This window comes from Chrysemys picta, chromosome 2, assembly GCF_011386835.1.
Source record: "Chrysemys picta bellii isolate R12L10 chromosome 2, ASM1138683v2, whole genome shotgun sequence".
NCBI classification, from domain to species: Eukaryota; Metazoa; Chordata; order Testudines; family Emydidae; genus Chrysemys; species Chrysemys picta.
In genome coordinates this window covers 43868487-43890160 of record NC_088792.1, presented here as the reverse complement: position 1 = coordinate 43890160, position 21674 = coordinate 43868487, and the positions used below count along the sequence as shown (strand labels likewise).

Sequence of the window (21674 nt, the reverse complement as noted above, 5' to 3'; positions counted from 1 at the left end):
CTAATTGGCCACCTAGAATTTTAGACAATATGTTAATGCAATAGTTGATTAAGGATATTGGTCAATAGCTAGCACATTCTTTGAACATCTTTTTCAGTCTTAAGCCTGACTAAGGCTTCATTCATTAAGAAGGCAAAGTGCCTCTACCAAAAGCTTCCGTATATAATTCAACCAATCTGGGAGCCAGAGTGTCTTTGAACTGAGCATAAAATTCACCTGGAAATCTTTCTATGCCTGGAGCCTTACCTGATTTCATGTTGCCTAGGGCAACCATATTTTCAGAGGTAATTAATGAGTAATAAACTGCTGATTTTGAGTGTATTTCTCAAGTAATTGATCATCAGGGGGGTCTTTCTCTAAATACAAGCACTGGTAACTTTTGGAGAATTGTTCATTAGTACTTTTATAATCAGTGAGTATCTGACCCTGAGTAGAGCCAATTGAGGGGATTTTAGTTTTTAGTGATGTCTGTGTGCTAATAATTTCACAGCATTGTTGCCAGATTCCCAGTATGTCAGTTTTAGTCTAAATAAAGCAAATTCAGCCCACATAATTATTTTATTAATTTCATACCCGAGATTGGTCATCTCTCAGAGTTTATCTGAACAGGGGGAATCAGCATAGCTAAAATCTGCCTCCTTGAACCTTTCCATTAAATTCTCCATCTCAGCCTGCCTGGTTCTCTTTTTATGGGAGGAGTAGGATATTATCTTGCCATTAAGTATGCTTTGAAAGTGGCCCATAAGATTGCTCAGGGGACCAAGCAGTTGTCATTGATCTCAAAGAAAAACTTTATTTCTTCCTCCACAAACTTCTTAGATTGTGTGTCTAATAGTAAAGAGCAGTTTAACCTCCTTCTTCTGGTAGTTCCTAGTTTTTCAGGAGATGAGAACTGCAATACCACTATTGTGTGATCAGAAATCATAATTGCTTTTATTTTGTTATTAATAACAGAGGTCACCAAACCACCCATAACCAGAAAATAATAAATTCATGAGTACGTGCTGAGGGTGAGAAAAAAGGTGTAGTTTCTACCCTTAGGTTTTGCAGCCTCCACATGTCCTTCAAATCCAATTCTTTGATCTTGACAATAAAGCTCTGCCTACCAAGGGACTGGGACTGCTGGTGTCTGCTCAATCTATAGAAAAGCAGGTATAGCATTTCATTGAAGTGAATTTTAGCCTGGAAACCTTATTTAAAATGTATTCAAAGATGTTCCCTCCCGCCGGCGGGCGCAAAACCTAAGGGTAGAAACTACACCTTTTTTCTCACCCTCAGCACGTACTCATGAATTTATTATTTTCTGGTTATGGGTGGTTTGGTGACCTCTGTTATTAATAACAAAATAAAAGCAATTATGATTTCTGATCACACAATAGTGGTATTGCAGTTCTCATCTCCTGAAAAACTAGGAACTACCAGAAGAAGGAGGTTAAACTGCTCTTTACTATTAGACACACAATCTAAGAAGTTTGTGGAGGAAGAAATAAAGTTTTTCTTTGAGATCAATGACAACTGCTTGGTCCCCTGAGCAATCTTATGGGCCACTTTCAAAGCATACTTAATGGCAAGATAATATCCTACTCCTCCCATAAAAAGAGAACCAGGCAGGCTGAGATGGAGAATTTAATGGAAAGGTTCAAGGAGGCAGATTTTAGCTATGCTGATTCCCCCTGTTCAGATAAACTCTGAGAGATGACCAATCTCGGGTATGAAATTAATAAAATAATTATGTGGGCTGAATTTGCTTTATTTAGACTAAAACTGACATACTGGGAATCTGGCAACAATGCTGTGAAATTATTAGCACACAGACATCACTAAAAACTAAAATCCCCTCAATTGGCTCTACTCAGGGTCAGATACTCACTGATTATAAAAGTACTAATGAACAATTCTCCAAAAGTTACCAGTGCTTGTATTTAGAGAAAGACCCCCCTGATGATCAATTACTTGAGAAATACACTCAAAATCAGCAGTTTATTACTCATTAATTACCTCTGAAAATATGGTTGCCCTAGGCAACATGAAATCAGGTAAGGCTCCAGGCATAGAAAGATTTCCAGGTGAATTTTATGCTCAGTTCAAAGACACTCTGGCTCCCAGATTGGTTGAATTATATACGGAAGCTTTTGGTAGAGGCACTTTGCCTTCTTAATGAATGAAGCCTTAGTCAGGCTTAAGACTGAAAAAGATGTTCAAAGAATGTGCTAGCTATTGACCAATATCCTTAATCAACTATTGCATTAACATATTGTCTAAAATTCTAGGTGGCCAATTAGAAAAAATAACAAGAACCATAATACACCTGGACTAGGTGGGTTTTCTACAAAAGAGACATGGAATGGACAACACTTGTCAATTTATCAATATGCTGTCCTATTATCACTCCCCCTCAAAACTGATTGCTGTCCTGTTGCTGGATGTGGAAAAAGCCTTTGATTGGGTTAATTGGAGATATTTGTTCCTCATTCTACAAACATTTGGATTTGGTCCCCCTTTCATTCCCTAAATTAGATTTTTGTATTCCAATACTAGCTCCCATGTTGTAGTTAAAAACTACATATCCCTTCCTTCCAATCTCTACTGTGGTACTAGACAGGGCTGTCCCATGTCCCCACTTGTGTTTGATTTGGCCTTAGAGCTGCTGGCATACAAATTAGAGTGCATCAAAGGATATAGGGTATAAAAATAGGGTCTCAAGACAGAAAAATATGCTTATATGCTGATATACTTTTATTCAGCACCTATCTCCAACATCCTACAAACTACTGAATTGTTTGGGAAAATCTCAGGGTACAAAATAGATTGGCACAAGTCAGAGGCTCTTTGTCTCTAGAGGGATCATAATGTCGCCCTCTTAGATAATACTTTTCTCTGGCAGCATGCAGAAATCAAGTACTTGGAAGTCCTATTTCCAAGGAACAGAAAAGATACGGTGAAAATTAATGTCAGTCCTTTTATCTCACAGATAGCTTTGGATTTACATAAATATTCGCCCCCCCCCCATCCTTTTGGGGAAGAGTTAATGTCTTCCTGAGAAACCAATGTCTTCCTGAGACTTCTATTTGTTCTTAGCTCCTTGCTAGTTTATATTCCCTTTTCTATTCCCATCCCCACCCCCGAATTAACAACATTTTAAAGTCCTTCTTGCGGGGTGTGGGCAACAAGTCCAGGTTATCCTTTGAAAAAATGTAGCTGCTTATTAAATCAGGAGGCTTTGGTCTGCTCTTCGTTAGGCTTTACTATATATCCTCAATCTTGAGCTAAATGACACAATAACTAATTCACTGATACTCAGGGTCCACAGCCTGGCCATACATGGAGGAAGAAATTGTAGCCTCACTATCGCTAGAATCAGTCCTAAACGCAGACTTCTATTATTTCCCTAGAAAGAGATCTGTTACAATTTTGGCTGCTAGAAAAGCCTGGTATCTGATTGCTTCTTAGGCTAGGTCTATACTACCCGCCTGAATCGGCGGGTAGAAATCGACCTCTCGGGGATCGATTTATCGCGTCCCATTGGGACGCGACAATCGATCCCCGAATCGGCGCTCTTACTCCACCAGCGGAGGTGGTAGTAAGCGCCGCCGACAGAAAGCCGCAGAAGTCGATTTTGCCGCCGTCCTCACAACGGGGTAAGTCGGCTGCGATACGTCGGATTCAGCTACGCTATTCACGTAGCTGAATTTGCGTATCTTAAATCGACTCCCCCCTGTAGTGTAGATGTACCCTAAGTATAAATGTAATCCCTTAGTACTCTCAGAAACTCCACTAGATCTATGGCTGCCTCTGTAGCATTCTTACGCAAAGTTCCCCTGGCTGATATCTGTAAAGCAGCTACCTGGTCCTCTGAGCACACATTTGTTAAACACTATGCCCTTACTCAAGGCCCTCTATCTGATATACGTTTGGGCAGGGCTGTACTATCAACGGCGTTCCTATCAGATCCGAAGTCCCTACCTCCTTAAGATACACGGCTTTTAAGTCACCTAGAGTGGAGCACCCACAGGGACATCTCTCGAAGAAGAAGAGGAGGTTACTCACCCTGTGCAGTAACTGACGTTCTTCGAGATGAGTGTCCCTGTGGGTGCTCCACTACCCACCCTCCTCCCCTCTACTTCGGAGTTGGGGTAGCCTCCGTTGTAGAGAAGGAACTGAGGAGATTGGCCACGCATGCGCACTATTATCCTAGACTCACTGCGGGGGGGGCAGCCTCTGCGCATGTGTGGCCAGTACGAGTACTGCTACGAAAAGTCTCCGAGTGAAGGCGCAGGGACGCACCAACACCTAGAGTGGAGCACCCACAGGGACACTCATCTCGAAGAACGTCAGTTACTGCACAGGGTGAGTAACCTCCTCTTTGTTGATTTGAGATGGTAAATGTTCGATGATTCCTCCTGGCTTTATTTTTATTCTAATAATTTAATTTTTTGAACTATCAATCATATTCTGTTGTTGTAATTAGTTATCTTACAGAAAACCACCAACACATTTCCCCTCTGTGACCATGTCTTTAAATTGCCACATGGTGGCCTCATTTAACCAGGCAATGCCCAAGCTGATCTCTATTTTCCTTTAGTAACCTCTCTTTTTCATTTCCTCACAGATGTGTGCTATGACATTTCCCTGACAGAATACTTAATATACTGTATGTGTCTTTTGAAATATTTTGTTTGCAGTGTTGATGTAGCCATGTTGGTCCTAGGATATGAGAGATAAGGTGGTGATATTCTTTACTGGACCAATTCCTGTTGGTGAAAGAGACAAGCTTTTTAGCTCCTGTCATAACTATAAAGGGAAGGGTAACAGCTGTCCTGTGTACAGTACTATAAAATCCCTCCTGGCCAGAGACTCCAAAATCCTTTTCACTGTAAAGGGTTAAGAGGCTCAGGTAACCTGGCTGGCATCTGACCTAAAGGACCAATAAGGGGACAAGATACTTTCAAATCTTGGGTGGGGGGTGGAGGGGAAGGCTTTTGTTTGTTCTTCTTTGTTTGGGAGTGTGTTCACTCTCGGGACTGAAAGGGACCAGACATCAATCCAGGTTCTTCACATCTTTCTAAACAAGTCTCTCCTATTTCAAACTTGTAAGTAAATAGCCAGGCAAAGCATGTTAGTTTTCCTTTGTTTTCTCAACTTGTAAATGTACCTTTTACTAGAGTGTTTATCTTTGTTTGCTGTACTTTGAACCTAAGACTAGAGGGGAGTCCTCTGAGCTCTTTAAGTTTGATTACCCTGTAAGGTTAATTTCCATACTGATTTTACAGAGATGATTTTTACCTTTTTCTTTAATTAAAAGCCTTCTTTTTAAGAACCTGATTGATTTTTCCTTGTTTTCCTGGTAGTTAAGCTTAGAAGTTTTCATGCAGGCCCCTACATTTGTACCCTAAAGTTCAAAGTGGGGATACAACCTTGACAGCTCCAAAGAGGTGAAGATGAACTCTGGAGCTCAGAAGTTTGTCTCTTTCAGCAGTAGAAGTTGGTCCAATAAAAGATTTACCCCACCCACCTTTACTTTTTATGTAAGTCAAATGATATGCAGGTAGGACCTCCTGAATTCAACATATCAGATTTGGATAGACCTCAAAGAAATCGGGGGAAAAATTGAATTCCTCCATGAAGATAAGCCTCTCAGTTAACGTTGCTGAAAAATTAAAGTTAAAATGGGTATTTCTGATTTAATAGCTGCAAAGTCAGGGGAAAATTCACGGAATCTTAAGATTTGTTTTGTTCTCTTGGTAGTGGGACAAGCATTGGAGCTTTAAGCTCATATACCTTTGAGAATGTTGTTGAAAGAATAAATCTGGCAGTGGTTTTACAGAAACTTGAGAAATACTGTTTATTAGGATCCAGATTTAGTATTAATTAAAGCAGTAAGTGTCTGCAGAAATTATTAAATCACAGCTAAAAAGATTGCTAAACTAGAAAGAAAATCAAGGAGTGGTGCTGAAGGGCTTTAGCAAGAGCTCCTGGAAAGAATGGATTACAAAATTAACAGAATCCCTACTAGTCAATTAAGACTAAGTATGCTGTAGGGAGACATGGTATTGAATATCATAGAGGTGTCCTACACTATTATTTATTTTAATTTGATTAATTATTATTTGAATAGCATTATAAATGTACATGGCATTTTACACATGTAGACCTGACCTTTTCCATCCCATAAGGCTTACATTCTTCAGCTGGGATCTTTTACAGAACCTAAAACAGAAGGAAGCATTTTGAAAAAATATGCAAAGCACATAGTGTCTCAGAGACAAATGATGAAATGCAACCCTATTATAGGTGGAGCTGATGCCATTATCAAGCTTAACATTTAACCCTAACCCCATAATTATTTCTGTTTTGCTATTTAATATGAGACAGAGAGTATTTTTCAATTCACCTCAGACAAGAACACTCAGTCCTACTTCTTGTTCAGCCAATCGCTAAGACAAACAAATTTGTTTACATTTACAGGACATAATGCTGCTTGCTTCTTATTTACAATGTCACCTGAAAGTGAGAACAGGTGTTCCCATAGCACTGTTGTAGCTGGCATTGCAAGGTATTTATGTGCCAGATATGCTAAACATTTGTATGCCTCTTCATGCTTTGACTTGTAGGGGTGCTAAAGTTTTACATTGTTTTGTTTTTGAGTGCAGATATATAAAAAGTAATAATCTACATTTGTAAGCTGCACTTTCATGATGAACATATTGCATTGCACTACTAGTATGAGTATCAGAGGGATAGCCGTGTTAGTCTGAATCTGTAAAAAGCAACAGAGGGTCCTGTGGCACCTTTAAGACTAACAGAAGTATTGGGAGCATAAGCTTTCGTGGGTAAGAATCTCACTTCTTCAGATGCAAGTTTACTTCTCCCAATACTTCTGTTAGTCTTAAAGGTGCCACAGGACCCTCTGTTGCTTTTTACTAGTATGAGGTGAATTGAAAAATACTATTTATCTTTTTTATAAGGCAACTATTTGCAATAAAAATATAAAGTGAGTACAGTACACTTTGTATTCTGTGTTGTAATCGAAATCAATATATTTGAAAATGTAGAAAAACATCCAAAATATTTATGTTTAAATTGTATTCTATTATACGTTAACAGTGCGATTAAAACCACAATTATTCACAACTATTTTTTAATCTTATCAAATTATTTTGCGTTAATTGCATACATTAACTGTGATTAATTGACAGTCCTAATTAAAAGGAAAAGTAATATTTTATTTCATCCCACTGGAAAAAATAGTTTATTCCTCTTGGTTTCATAAAGATAATGGCTTTCAGCTTGTGCAGAAAGCAGCACCATTTTCATTATTCATATTCCATCAAAACCTTTTCATTAAATAGTAAATTGTGAAGTTAATTTTTTAAACTATAACTTGAGAATGCATAGTTTAGTCATTTAATTAAAAAGGTAAGAAGATGTAATGTGATTTTCTGTTCTTTCAGCCAACAGGACAAACAAGATCAGTTATGAGCTAATTCCATCTCAAACATTATTTGTATATTTATATATAGTGTGTGAGAAAAAAAGAGTACCTGGAACTCCTATTTTTGTACTTAAAAACATTTGTACAATTTTGAAATGAATCTTTTTATTTAAAGATTTATTTTCTTGCAAATTAATTTCCAGACCATCAGATTTCTTTTTTTGCAAAATAGTTCTGATAATGAGAGTCGATGTTGGCAATTGTGATAATGTAACAGTGACAGACCCCAGTTGTCAGAATTGAACCAGGGACCTTTGGAGCTTAGTGCATGAGCCTCTACCACATGAACTAGAAGTTAACTGGCTGTTAGCTAAGGCTATAGAGCAGACTTATTTTCTCTCTCTCTTGCTAAGTGGTCTTGGTGCCACTAGATGGGGCAGAACACCGCACCCAGGAAGTGTGTGGGTTACAATAACACCTTGATTTATAATAAGATTAGATAGCTAGGAAAATAGATTTCCACACAACTGAATAAGGACCTAAAATACAATGCCCATCAAAATCATTGGAAAGCCTCCCATTGATTTCCATCAGATTTAGGTCAGACCCTAACTTTTTAGGCAGAATAAGAATTCCCCTAGGATATCAAATGAGTCAGTGCCTTGTAAGCTATAATAAAAGAATAAGAAATCTAAGTTTGAAACTCAGTGTTAGTAGGCGGAAGCTGAGCAGCTGACTTTTATACATTGATTGAATTTCTTTTGTACACTATAAATGTTAGTCAGAGAATTACTGTTATACCATATGTGGTAAAGAGAGACAAGACAGTCTGAATATTTTTATGAACTTCAAGGTCAAAGTTTGATGTACCATATTATTTTAGTACTATCATAAACTTCTTATAAAATGAATTGAGTTCATAGAAGTTCATTATTTAATTAAGTACAGAAACAATGCACAAAAAGATAAATGTTACTCTGTAACCTGACATATTGTCATTAACCAGAAAAAAAATAGATTTTGGTTTATTCATTTGGAAATAAAATTTATTCTTCCTTCTGATTTAATGAGGAGAATTGCTTCCAATTTGTACTGTAAAAGATCACTTTCATTAGTTTTTTTCTAACATACATTTTATGAAAAAGTTACCATAAAAATAATTAATGTTTGAGAAGATCATTTCAGAGTTTTAGAGAAATGCCTACAAACATGTTACATGCTACATTTCTATGAACAGTACCTGCTGGCTTTCCTGTTTTAAATCCTAGAAAGATGTAAATCACTTAAGTGTGTCCCCATATATTCTAGGATGACAGAACTTTTTAGTACTTATTGGATGAACATTTAAGGAAACACTACTAAAAATAAGAGAAGCCTAAGCACACTTACAATTAAACCTTTTTTTAATTCCTACATTACAACAATATTAAGAATCTAATTTAAAGTACAGTCCTACTCTGAATAGTGACTATGCAAAAATAGTTCCTTTTTTTCTGAAGAAATGTTTATTCAGAATCATATTTAATGACAATTCTTCAACTTTTTATTCTTGTTCAACCTTCATAGGCTGGAAGCTAAGCATAATTTCCAGGGTGGATTCTCCAGTCTAATACATTCATAGATAAAGATTTTGAAGGCCAGAACAGATCATTAATATCATCTAGTTTGACTTTCTGCATTACATAGGGCATAGAATTTCACCCAGTGATTCCTGGATCAGGCCAATATCTTGTGGTTGAGCTTGAGCATATAGTATTGTATTCAGACAGCACAAAGTGGACATATTCTGGCCAGCTGAGAATTCCCTTTAGATTGTCAGGATCCCAACAAGGGCAGTCAGGACTAAGGGCCAGAGGAGGGTCAAACCTGAGGCTGTGAGTAGCAGAGGAGTGCATAGTCAGGTTCCAAGCCAGGATCAATACCAAGGGTCAGAGTCCAAATTAGGTTTCAGGGTCTGAGTCAAGAGGCAAAGGCAGCAATAACTCTTACTTCAAAGCAATAGTCAGCCCTCCTGCTCGAAGAGAGGTGTTGACAATCCCCACCAGCAAAGGACCCAGTACTTTCTCACTGGCCTGCGCCAGCTAGGAAGGACCTGGATCCAAAGCAGAAGCTGTGAGACAAAATTCTCTCACTATTTCCAGTGAGTATTATCACCTGAAACTCTAGCAGAGAAGATGAGGAGACAGTCTGCTTAATCCAGACTATCTAAAACTTGAAGTAAATCTACTGTGGTGAAAGAAAAGAACTCATTCTTAGCCTTCTGCACAGCCACAGCACATGTCCTGTTATACCAAAGTTCTATATCAAATATCTTAGTTTAAATGGTTCAGTCTCCACTATTAGGCTCAATCAAATTTATTTAGAATGGTCTTCAATTTTGGTCTTCAATTTTCTTTATGGCTATGCTATTCAAAGCAGTTAGTAGAAATTGCTATTCTAATTGATATTCTGATAGTTTTATTGTATTTCACTAATTTATTATTATTAAAGGAAAGAGAAAGCATTACACCAAAATAATGGAATGTGAGAAACTTTAAACTCTTTTAATCCAGACAGTCTGGATTAAGCAGATTATCTAAAATTTGAAGCAAATCTACATTTTCCATGTATGAACAAATTAATTTTAGGAATTTTAAGGCAACTGTAAATAATAAGATTAATCTTTTAGAAATGAGTTGAATGTGAGGGGGCCATCCCAAACTTAAGGTCTGATCCTACTCCCATTGAAGTCAATGGAAAGTCTCCCATTGACTTCAGTGGGACTTGGATCTAGCTTTAAAGAACCTATGCAGCAAAGCACTTAAACACATAATTTTAAGTATGTAAGTAGTCCCACTGACTTCAGGCTAGATTGGGGCCTATATACAATCCAAAACTAAGACTTTTTGTAGGATTGTAGTTGTTATATATTGGTTTATAATTTGTTTGTTTAAGAAAAATGATCTGGTCTAAATTAATTTTCACTCTAATCAGAGGCTTTATATTTCAAAATATTTTAAAGATTTGGTTTTTTTACACTTTAAACTCAGAGATGTACCTGATGACAGATAACATGATATCATGTCTTCTAAATAATTTGCCTTCTTATGAGAATCTAACTACAAGTTTGTATAAGTGAATTGATCTCAGACACAGAGGAAGGATCAGATCAGTTCATTTGTTCTCATTTTTTCCCCCTCTCAGGTGTGTGTAAATTCATTTGTTTGAAGATCACATGCATTCACAGTCACCTGGCAGGTTGTTAAGATTTAAGTGTTATAACTACTTACATAAATCCAGTGGAACCATAGCATTAAAAAAAATTCTTCGAGGTCAAAAACACACATAAAATTGAGACATTTTGCTGAAGAAAACGTTCTATGGGATTAACATGTGTACATTAATTTTCAGCCTGGAATGAGTTTTTAGGATTAATTTTGAAACCTCTGTAACTAATACTTTATAATGAAAGTGTCTCATTACTTGCCAATATAAACAAAAGAATAGTTGTCACCTGGAAAATCATGCAGGATACTGGCATAACACTTTCCAGGACAAGGATTCTTGCTTAATGTTTGGCAAATATTACCGATTCCTCAGAACTATGCAGATTCACTGCACTACTGTATACAAATAATAATATTAGTAGTAACTAAGAATTCCAATTTATTTCCATAATTATTTGTGTTATTTAATATTATTTGTAGTGAGGTAATGCCTAGGGGCCCCAATCAAGGATTGGGTCTTTATTGTGCTAGGCTCTCTACACACATGTGGTAACAGATGGTCCTCCTCCAAAGAGGTTACAGTTTTAATATATTACCAAAATAGCATCTGGCTACAAACACACGGTTGGGGAAGGAGAAAAGGGAACAGTGATATCTAGGTAGCTTTCTAAAAGATATGCTTTAATCCAGTGGTTCTCAGCCTTTCCAGACTACTGTACCCCTTTCAGGAGTCTGATTTGTCTTGTGTACCTCAAGTTTCACCTCACTTAAAAACCACTTGCTTACAAAATAGATATAAAAATATAAGTGTCACAACACACTATTATTGAAAAATTGCTTACTTTCTCATTTTGTATGAAATTTTTGTTTCTACAGACTTTGTTAGTGGTTTTTATGTCACCTGTTGTAAAACTAGGCAAATATCTAGATGAGTTGATGTACCCCCACGCTACATGTACCCCTTATTGAGAACCACTGCTTTAATCAAGCATCTGGGAGAAATTCTATGGCCTGTGTGTAGGGGAGTGAGGGGGAGCATATGGTCATAGTGGTCCCTTCTAGCCTTGGAATCTATGAGTCCCCCTGTTCATCCCCTTCCTTCAAATACCATAAGAAGAACAGGATTGCCTGCATTGCCCTCAACCTGCTCATAACACTTGCAGTTCTGCATTAAGATAATGACATAATCAATTCTCATCCTTCAGGTCTTCAGTTAGTTACCTGTGGGGATCAGGAAGGATTTTTTCCACCTCATGCACCATTGGCTTGAAGTACTCTCTTCCTCCTTTCCTCTAAAAGATCAGTAATTGTCCACAGCTGCAAACAGGACAAGGGCTGGGAAGAATCAGTGCTCTTTGTAGATGCCTTGATAGTATGTTTTTCTCTCACACACAAGGTCATACTGATTGCCATATTTGGGGTTGGGAAAGGAGGGGTTCCCTTTCCTCTGTAGCATGGGATGTGATATGCCTGCTAGGATCACTTGGGCATTTCTCACCTATTCAATTCTCTGCTATTGCAAGGGCCTCAGTCATGGGTGGTACTTTGGTCTCTTCTCTGCCTGTGGCACAGTTTAGTTGTCTTTGGGCTTACTGTAGTGGTAACCGAGTGAAATTTAATGGCCTGTGATGTACAGGAGGTCAGACTAGATGATCTAATGGTACATTCCAGCCCTGAACTCTATGAAACTATGAAAGGAAAATGATCATGTCTAGTACAATAAAAAGCAGGCAGATCACACCAACTGTCTATCCTTTGTCACATAATTTGTAGTCATCATGGCACAGGTGAATTCTAAGAAGAAGAATGTCATGGATATTTATGAATTTTAACATAAATTTTAACAGGGAGCTCCTCCCATGCATCCGGAGCAGCATGGCAGAGAGTACAAAAATCTTGGGAGAAAATTGGGCTAGCAACTGATGAAGGCAATTCCTACTTCTAGTATGGACTTATTAGTCCAGAATGCCTTTGCTGAACACAGCTGTTTCACAGCAGAGGAAGGGTAACCCAGTGGTTTGGACACTAACCTGGGCATTTGGAGAGCTCAATTCAATTCTCTGCTCTATCACAGGCTTCCTATGTGACTTTGGGAAAGTCACAGCCTCTTTGTACCTCAGTTCCCCATCTGCAAAATGTGGATAATAGCATGTCTGTATCTCACAGTGGTGTTGTGAGGGTAAATACTATTGAAACCTTGTTATGGTTGAGTTTAAACCCCATTGAGAGAGGTGTGAATTTATTCTTCAATTAATATACCTGTAAGCATATGTCCAGAAGATACCAGCTGTGTGTGAACCTGCCCAGGAACTTTTGGCTGAGTCATGTTTTGTGTAGAGATGTGTGAGTGGGAAGAGAGATCACATAGAAATTGAGCACAGCCAAGAACAGAAAGTGAGGGAGCGGCAAGGGAGCCAAGCAGGAGCCTGTGAACACAGTGTGACCCTGGAAAAAGCTAGAGAGTTTTTTTGGGCCTGGTAGTGGCTTGGGAGCATGGGTGGCAGGTATAAAAAGCCAGCATATAATAAGCAGAATTGGGCTTACATTTTTTAAAATGGCTTTAAATTTTGTTGAGTTGTGGGTTGCAGGTTTTTGGGCTTGTGTTTGGAGCTCAGCTTTATTTTGGGCTTTGCCATTTGCATGGGCTGGGAGTGGGCTTCCGCTGGAGGAAGTTTGTGCTTATTATGCACCATGCAGGTTCTGGGGCAGCTGAGGAGTCAGTATATCAGTGGTTCTCAACTGATTACCTATTGTGGGCCACATATATGTGTTGCCTGGGCCGCAGGCAGGGCTGGATTAACTCTCCTGTAGGCCCGAGGCAGGGGTTGGGCTGAACAGGGCACAGCTAAAGGCTAGAAGGAGAGGGAAAGAAGAAACCCCACTTGAACTACCAGAGGACCTGTGAGGCTAGTCCTGGCACAACCAGATACCAACGAGGCCTTCCAAAATAGACTGGGGACGGACCAATTATATAGATGCTCAGCTGGACTTGGACTTGCAGATCAAAGTCAATGAAAGGAGACCAAAAACACTCTGAGAGGCTGTGGAATTTGCCACAGAACTTGAATCTTTTCTTGAAGCACTATACCAGAAGAGGAAGTAGCTGCTAAAGAGGAAGATGGAAGCTGATCACCATGAGCCCTGAAAAAAAATATGTCTAATATATCCGATGACAGAAAGGATTCTAATCTGGTTCATGACCATATTGAACAATTATATGATAGTTGTTTTTTGTAAAACAAGGGAAATTGGCAATAATGACAAAATAAAGGAAAAAGTTCAGTTAATGGCCACAAAAGAAGAATGGTTATAAATTTAAAGAAGGTCATGACAGACTGTCACAGGTGTCTACTGAAAACCTCTCTCCCAGTTTGGGAAATGAGGAAAGTGGGGGAACATGAAGCTGAAGGGGCAAAGCTTGGTGGAAACACAAGGCTCAGTACCAGATTTTGTTTAGATCTGGGCAGTTAAACAATAATGGGAATATGGATAATAACTGTGTAATCAAGGCCAGGAAAGGTTTACAAATTTATCCTGGGGAAATTTTCTTTAAAAATATGACCCAGGTGAGACAAATGATTTATAGGTAAAGGGAGATTTCTTTCCCTTGAAAGGGCCAGGCAGAATTATATTGCCTGTGTTCCAAGGACAGCAGAACTGTTCTCTCAGTATTTCTCTGCATGTCCAGGGCTTGGTTCCTGCACTATGTTCCAGGCAGCAGGACTGGCCAGCTACACAGGGGGTAGTAAGCGGCACACACAGGAGGCACATGGAGGCACAACGCCTCTTGGCACTTTCCCTGGAGTAATGTGTTTTCACAATAACTTTTACTATGGGCTGTGCTTAAATGGTACAATTTGTATGGATTTAATTAAATTGGTTTAGAAACTGATTTAATTAATTCATGCAACCCTCCCCCCCCCTTATTTTAGTTAAGAGTGACTTATGTTGACTTAGCTTAAGGTGATTCCTTAGGTCATGTCTACACTATACATGCCGCCACAGTTAGTATATCACGTATTTCAGAGTAGCAGCCGTGTTAGTCTGTATCCGCAAAAAGAACAGGAGTACTTGTGGCACCTTAGAGACTAACAGATTTATTAGAGCATAAGCTTTCGTGGACTACAGCCTACTTCTGTCTATATGCATCCGAAGAAGTGGGCTGTAGTCCACGAAAGCTTATGGTCTAATAAATCTGTTAGTCTCTAAGGTGCCACAAGTACTCCTGTTCTATATCACATGTGTGTGCATACTTGGCTGCTTGCATCGGCACTGCATGTACTCATCAGAAGTGATTGTGTCAATGCAAAATGTGGTGCATCTCGAATAGGTGTCAGTGTGTGGCATAGAATCATAGAAGATTAGGGTTGGAAGAGACCTCGGGAGGTCATCTAGTCCAACCCTCTGCTCAAAGCAGGACCAACACCAACTAAATCATCCCAGCCAGGGCTTTGTCAAGCCAGGTCTTAAAAACCTCTGAGGATGGAGATTCCATCACCTCCCTAGGTAACCCATTACAGTGCTTCACTACCCTCCTAGTGAATTAGTGTTTCCTAATATCCAACCTAGACCTCCGCCACTGCAACTTGAGACCATTGCTCCTTGTTCTGTCATCTACCACCACTGAGAACAGCTGAGCTCCATCCTCTTTGGAACCCCCCCTTCAGGTAGTTGAAGGCTGCTATCAAATCCCCCTCACTCTTCTCTTCTGCAGACTATACAAGCCCAGTTCATGTCCCCCAGCCCCCTGACCATTTTTGTTGCCTTCCGCTGGACTCTCCAATTTGTCCACATCCTTTCTGTAGTAGGGGGCCCAAAACTGGATGCAATACTCCAGGTGTGGCCTCACAGTGCCGAATAGAGGGGAATAATCACTTCCCTCAATCTGCTGGCAATGCTCCTACTATGCAGCCCAATATGCCGTTAGCCTTCTTGGCAACAAGGACACACTGCTGACTCATATCCAGCTTCTCATCCACTGCAATACCCAGGTCCTTTTCTGCAGAACTGCTACTTAGCCAGTCGGTGTCCAGCCTGTAGCGGTGCATGGGATTCTTCCATCCTAAGTGCAGAACTTATTGAAACTCATCAGATTTCTTTTGGCCCAATCCTCTAATTTGTCTTGGTCACTCTGGACCCTATCCCTACCCTCTAGTGTATCTACCTCTTCCCCCAGCTTAGTGTCATCTGTGAACTTGCTGAGAGTGCAATCCATCCCATCATCCAGATCATAAATAAAGATGTTGAACAAAACCGGCCCCAGGACTGACCCCTGGGGTACTCCACTTGATACCAGCTGCCAACTAGATATCGAGCCATTGATCACTATCCATTGAGCCCGACAACCTAGCCAGCTTTCTATCCACCTTATAGTCCATTCATCCAATCCATACTTTTTTAACTTGCTGGCAAGAATGCTGTGGGAGACCATATCAAAAGCTTCGCTAAAGTCAAGATATATCATGTCCAGCGCTTTCCCCATATCCACAGAGCCAGTTATCTCATCATAGAAGACGATCAGGTTGGTCAGGCATGAATTGTCCTTGGTGAATCCATGTTGACTGTTCCTGATCACCTTCCTCTCCTCCAAGTGCTTCAAAATGGTTTCCTTGAGGATCTGTTCCATAATTTTTCCAGGGACTGAGGTGAGACTGACTGGTCTGTAGTTCCCCAGGTGGTTCTTCTTCCCTTTTTTAAAGATGGTCACTATATTTGCCTTCAGGGCCATAGCAACAAAGAACGTGGCCCTCTACGAACATTTGTCTGGGCGGGGCCCCTTACAATGCAGAAACTGGAATGCGGTATTTATTTTATACAATATACAGGGTTCATATTATGTATACATAGGCCTACAGTGTACATGTATTCCGTATTTACGCAAAGCGCTTCTTTCGAGCCTTGTTCTCCGCAAATTGGTTAATCAATGCATCATAGTCCAGAGATCTGGCAATCTTGTTTTCGATTGAGATAACTGCAAGTGCAGAAAGCCTGTCATCTGTCATGGTTGAGCGCAGGATATTCCTGATCAGTTTCATTCTGCTGAAGCTCCTTTCAGCACCAGCGACAGTAACTGGTGTGGTCAGAAGAATTCTGATGCAAATGCAAAGATTCAGATATATCTCCTGAAGGCTGTTCTTGTATACGTACATTAAAAAATTGTTTGCCGTGACAAGTCCTCTCTCTTTCTCGATGACATAAATAAAACGATTCAATTCCATTATGAGTTCATTGGCATCAATGTCTCCCATTTTTCTTTCAAAATTTTTGCTGTGATTCTCCAGTTCATTTTCTCTGTGACACTGCTTCAGGCTGTTAGCGTTGTACAGAAATCCAAAAAACTTATACCGCTCCACAATTTGGCCAAATCGCGACGAAACAGAAGATATGGCCTGATCAGTGAGAACAAGAAAGAACTGTGATTTGAATTTTTCTTCGGCAGAAAGATGACTCGAATCATCAGCACATTCGTAATCAAACATTCTCTTCTTACGTCGCACCCTGGTTTCTGGAAACACCTGCTCAATACCCATATGCTCTGCTATTTCACATGCATTTGTGACCACAGAGATATATCCTGTATTTTGATAGTCTTCCAAAAACTTCTTTGTAGCACCGACTTCTGCCTGCAGTACGTCAATTGACACATCTGGTGACTGAATTAATTTGCTGGTTTTATTGACATGAAATAGTATTTCGTACCACGTATACACAGTCAGAACAAAAGGCCACGTAGTAACATGGTCTAAAAGCACACCAGCTTCTGTTGCTGTATTGCCATTTTTCTTTTTGAGCGCATATTCTCGCAAAGATGACAAAGCATTGCACAATTCTTCAAGGTGATAACGCAATGGCTTCACAGCATCAATTCTCGACTCCCAACGAGTGTCCGATAACGCTTTAACATATATTGGCATATGTTCCTGAAGTATATCCCAACGTGAAGATGAAGAAGAAAAGATAACGTATATTCTGTTAATCAGACCGAAAAAGTCAACGGCATATTTCTGAGATCACAAGATTCCAAGTGTGAGCTCCACATGGTACATACAAGGCACGGTCATTTATTTCTAGCATGCGCGCTTGAACTCCTTTATTCTTTCCTCTCATATTTGTGCCGTTATCATAAGCTTGGCTTGTTATGTCAGCAATGTCTATTCCTAAGTTGTTTGCCTTTTCAAGAAACGCTTCCAATAAGCCCTCGCCAGTTGTATCATGAACATTAAGAAAACCAACAAACGCTTCACGAATATTGACACCATCTTCACCGTTGCATTCAACAAAGCATAACACCACACACATCTGTTCTTCATGTGACATGTTGGGAGTACAGTCCAAAATAACTGAATAATATTTTGCTTTTTTAAGCTGCGCTATGTTGGCCTCTTGAATGTTACTGGCAACAAGTTGAATCAGCTCGTTTTGGATCTGTGGACTGAGGTACTGAACATGTGTCTGTGCCTTCTTAATCCTCTGTAAAAGTTCGCTGAGGACAGTATCATACTTTGCAAGCAATTCAAACAGTCCCAAAAAGTTGCCATTCGAAGGATCGCCGAGCTTTTCATTACTTCCTCGAAATGCCACGTTTCTTTCAGACAAGAAAATAACGACATCAACCATGTGTTTGACAACATTTCTCCAGAAATCTCTTTCTTTCAGAAAAGCCTGCAATTCGAGTTGGTCAATAGATGTACCTTCTGGATACTTCTGGATACGATTCGTCGCTGCTAGCGCTGTCCGTTTCATGTGCCTGTACCTGTACGTTGGATTGCAGCGCAAAATACGTTGACAACTTTGGAATTTTCTCAAGTTACTTCTCAGCATCTTTTGCTGCCTTTCATTTACTAGCTCCACTCTTATACGTTCTCTTAAACATCACAAAGCACGCTTCTGCGTTGGAAACGAATAGTTTCAAACGATAAAAAATTAAACAACTAAATTAATAACATTTATCCGCCGACCACCATTATGAACGCAAATACACATTCTTTGAATGGGTCCAACTAAAATTCGAAACTGACCGACAGACAACTGATGTAGCCAATAGCATTATGATGTATCATAATGACTTCACGGTTTTGTCAGTAAAACCGACATGGATTGTGCAATAGCGTCAATAAATGTCACTTACCTAGTTATACCTTACATTTTTTTGCCACTTTTAGGGGCCCCCTTCCTTGCGGGCCCCCCTCCAGTCGGAGGGTATAGAGGGCGCTCACTACGCTTCTGTTTGCCTTTTTCCAATCATCCGGGACCTCCCCCAATCACCACAAGTTTTCAAAGATAATGGCCAATGGCTCTGCAATCACATCAGCCAATTCCCTCAGCACCTTCCGATCCATTAGATCTGGACCCATGAACTTGTGCATGTCCAGCTTTTCTAAATAGTCCTTAATCTGTTCTTTCACCACTGAGGGCATTTCACACTGCTCACCTCCTCCCCGTACTGTGTTGCCCAGGACAGCAGTCTGGGAGCTGACCTTGTCTGTGAAGACCGAGGCAAAAAAAGTCTTGAGTACTTCAGCTTTTTCCACATTATCTGTCACTAGGTTGCCTCCCCCATTCATTAAGGGTCCCACACTTTCCCTGACATGCACTACCCTGCAGGTCAATGCCTTTTGGAAAATGTTCATAATGCATTGTGAGGCACACAGGAGTTACACAATGGGAGCTGGAAGCAAGGTATCAAGTTCCCACCAGACAACTTTCTTCATCCATTTGTTGTACTGCTACTTCTCCTTGTTCAAGTAAAACAATGAAAAGTTGATAACTTTGTCCTGCTAACTTGAGGTTGGGCTAAGCGCCAACAACCCCACTTTTTTTTTTTTTTTTTGCTATGTATCTTAGAAATCTGTCCTCAAAAAATTGTCATGTCACCAGTGGTTGCAGTACTTCCTGTGGCTCTGTAAATACCAGAGGGTGTGTTTGCAACATTCATCACAATAGCGCAGAGCTCTGTGAATTCCATGATTCTGTCAGATCGTGACAGTAAAAGGTACTATATGGGTTTGTGGGACTTTAAAAAAGTGCAAAAATTATGAGATATGGATGGCAATATGGGATGGAGAAAGTTGCCACAGTCACGCCTGCACAACCTGTTTCCACCCCACAATGTCTTGTAAAAATTTCCCAGAAGGCATTGCTCAGGCCACTGGTGAATGGCACACGGGATAACTACCCATTGAGCACTGCACTGTGCATCAACACAATCACTTGTGGTGAGTGCAGAGTTGAAAGTGGGCTGGTATGGACTGGTACACAGCATACTGGTAAGAAGTGGCCTCCGGTACGGGCCCGTACAGAACCGACGTTAAAGCCCTGCCGCGCTGTCCCTTTTGCCCCCGCCCCCCATTGGTGGCCCTGCTGGTAGCGTCCCAGGGCTGCCGAGGGGGAGGAGGAGGGCAAAAGGGGCAGCTGCCTGAGGCCTGGTGATTTAAAAGGGCCCGGGGCTCCCGGCCGCCACTTCTGCTACTGCCACTGGAGCCCCAGGCTGCGCAAGCTGGGCAGCATGGAAGTGCTGGCTGGGGGAAGCTGACCCCCAGCCTTGCCCCTTTTGCTCAAGGCCCCGCTGGAGCGAGGCCCCTGTACCAATAAGACTTTTAAGTTACTTTCACCCCCGGGTGAGTGAGTGCAGCAATAATGCAAGCAGCCAAATATGCACAATATACTAACCATGGGGCTAACTTGTGTCAACTAAAGTTTGTACTGTAGACATGGCCTTAGTCTTTTACTCTGAACATGCTAATTCAATTATGTATACTGTCTTTCCAAGCTTTCAAAAATAAAAGACATTTGAAAGCATAGAATTTTAAACCTAACTGATTTTGTTAGGATTTCTTTTTAACACTCAAGTCCATATATAATATACATTAATTTTAGGAAACCTCAAGGTAAATACTTCCCTCTGAAAAAGTCCTTTCATAGTTGGGGACTAGAGAGCCACAAATCTACAAAGAAGTTGTAGAGCTGTTGAAGTAACAAATCAAACTCTAAAATGAAAGCAGCCAGGATGCTATGGTTATTCAGATTATTCATTCTAGGCTTCGAAATGAGCAAATTGGAGGAGGCTATATCATGAATTAAACTAGATTAAGTGATTTAGCTGTGTGATCCAGTGTCTCACAAAGTATCTCTGCTGGACTTCCTCATTTGGACCAGACCATGCTCTGCTGATGTGTGAGTACTCAGGCAAGGGAGGATATGCTCCTTAGTGCAAAAGAACTGTGCCTTCTGGTGCAAACCACCCTAATGGGGGCAGGGACGAGGTAGGGTACTAATCCTGTCTCTCCTACCTACCGTGGTTCAGGCTGTTATAGTGCGTTCACTCCCACTAAGGAGGAATTTCTCCTGGAGCATCTCTTGGAGCAGTGCTATTCTGCTCCATCCCTAACACAGTGGGGAAGCAATCCTGAGAATTAACAGGCTAATAAAGTCCTCAGTAAATAGCAAGGATTTTCTTTAGGGTGGGATATTAGGGGATTTTTCAGAGCTGTTTACATGAATGACAGTAACCCAGTAGTTCATTCAAGACTTTGTTAAACATTCTCCTTTGGGAAGGCGGAGTTAAGAGCACACACACATTTACCTCATGGGGCTAGGCAAGGTCCAAAGGGAGTGGTAAAACCTGGCAAACATCAGCTATTGAAAGCTTTTTCATCATTACATTTTAATCAGGAGGAGTAAAGTCCAGCCCCATCATATGTCCCTAACCACAGTAGATCTGTCAATTGCTTTATAGCCTTCCAGAAAAGGAGAAGGAAAGGGTAACTAAGAACAATTCTCATGGTAAGTCAGTACATTTATTTTTATACGAGAGATATTTAACAAAATTCAACAATATGTAAAAAGAGAAAAAAATCCAAAGTAACTGCAGGCTCCTTTAAATAAACACATCATATTGCTGTTTGTTTTATAACTGATAAATTACAGAAAAAAATAAATGCTTTGAAATGATAGACTCAGAAGGATTATGCAAATAGAAATGCATGTGTATACACACATAAGCAAATGTATTGATTTCCATGGGGAGTTCTGCTGAA

At 40.1% G+C, this 21674-nt stretch overlaps 1 protein-coding gene across 3 annotated transcripts in view; it reads left to right on the top strand.

Moving 5' to 3' along the window:
• The first annotated feature begins 4960 nt into the window (after window positions 1-4960).
• ABCB1 (ATP binding cassette subfamily B member 1) overlaps window positions 4961-21674 on the top strand; it is a 100160-nt gene continuing 83446 nt past the window's right edge. For 2 of the 3 annotated variants that reach the window (XM_005282428.4, XM_065586946.1), the window contains exon 1: window positions 21282-21420. In XM_005282428.4, coding sequence (XP_005282485.2) covers window positions 21418-21420 — 3 coding nt within the window. In that variant the 5' untranslated portion in view covers window positions 21282-21417. Of the gene's footprint in view, window positions 5091-21281; window positions 21421-21674 lie in introns of those variants that run through there. The other variant, XM_065586947.1, reaches the window with a different exon arrangement.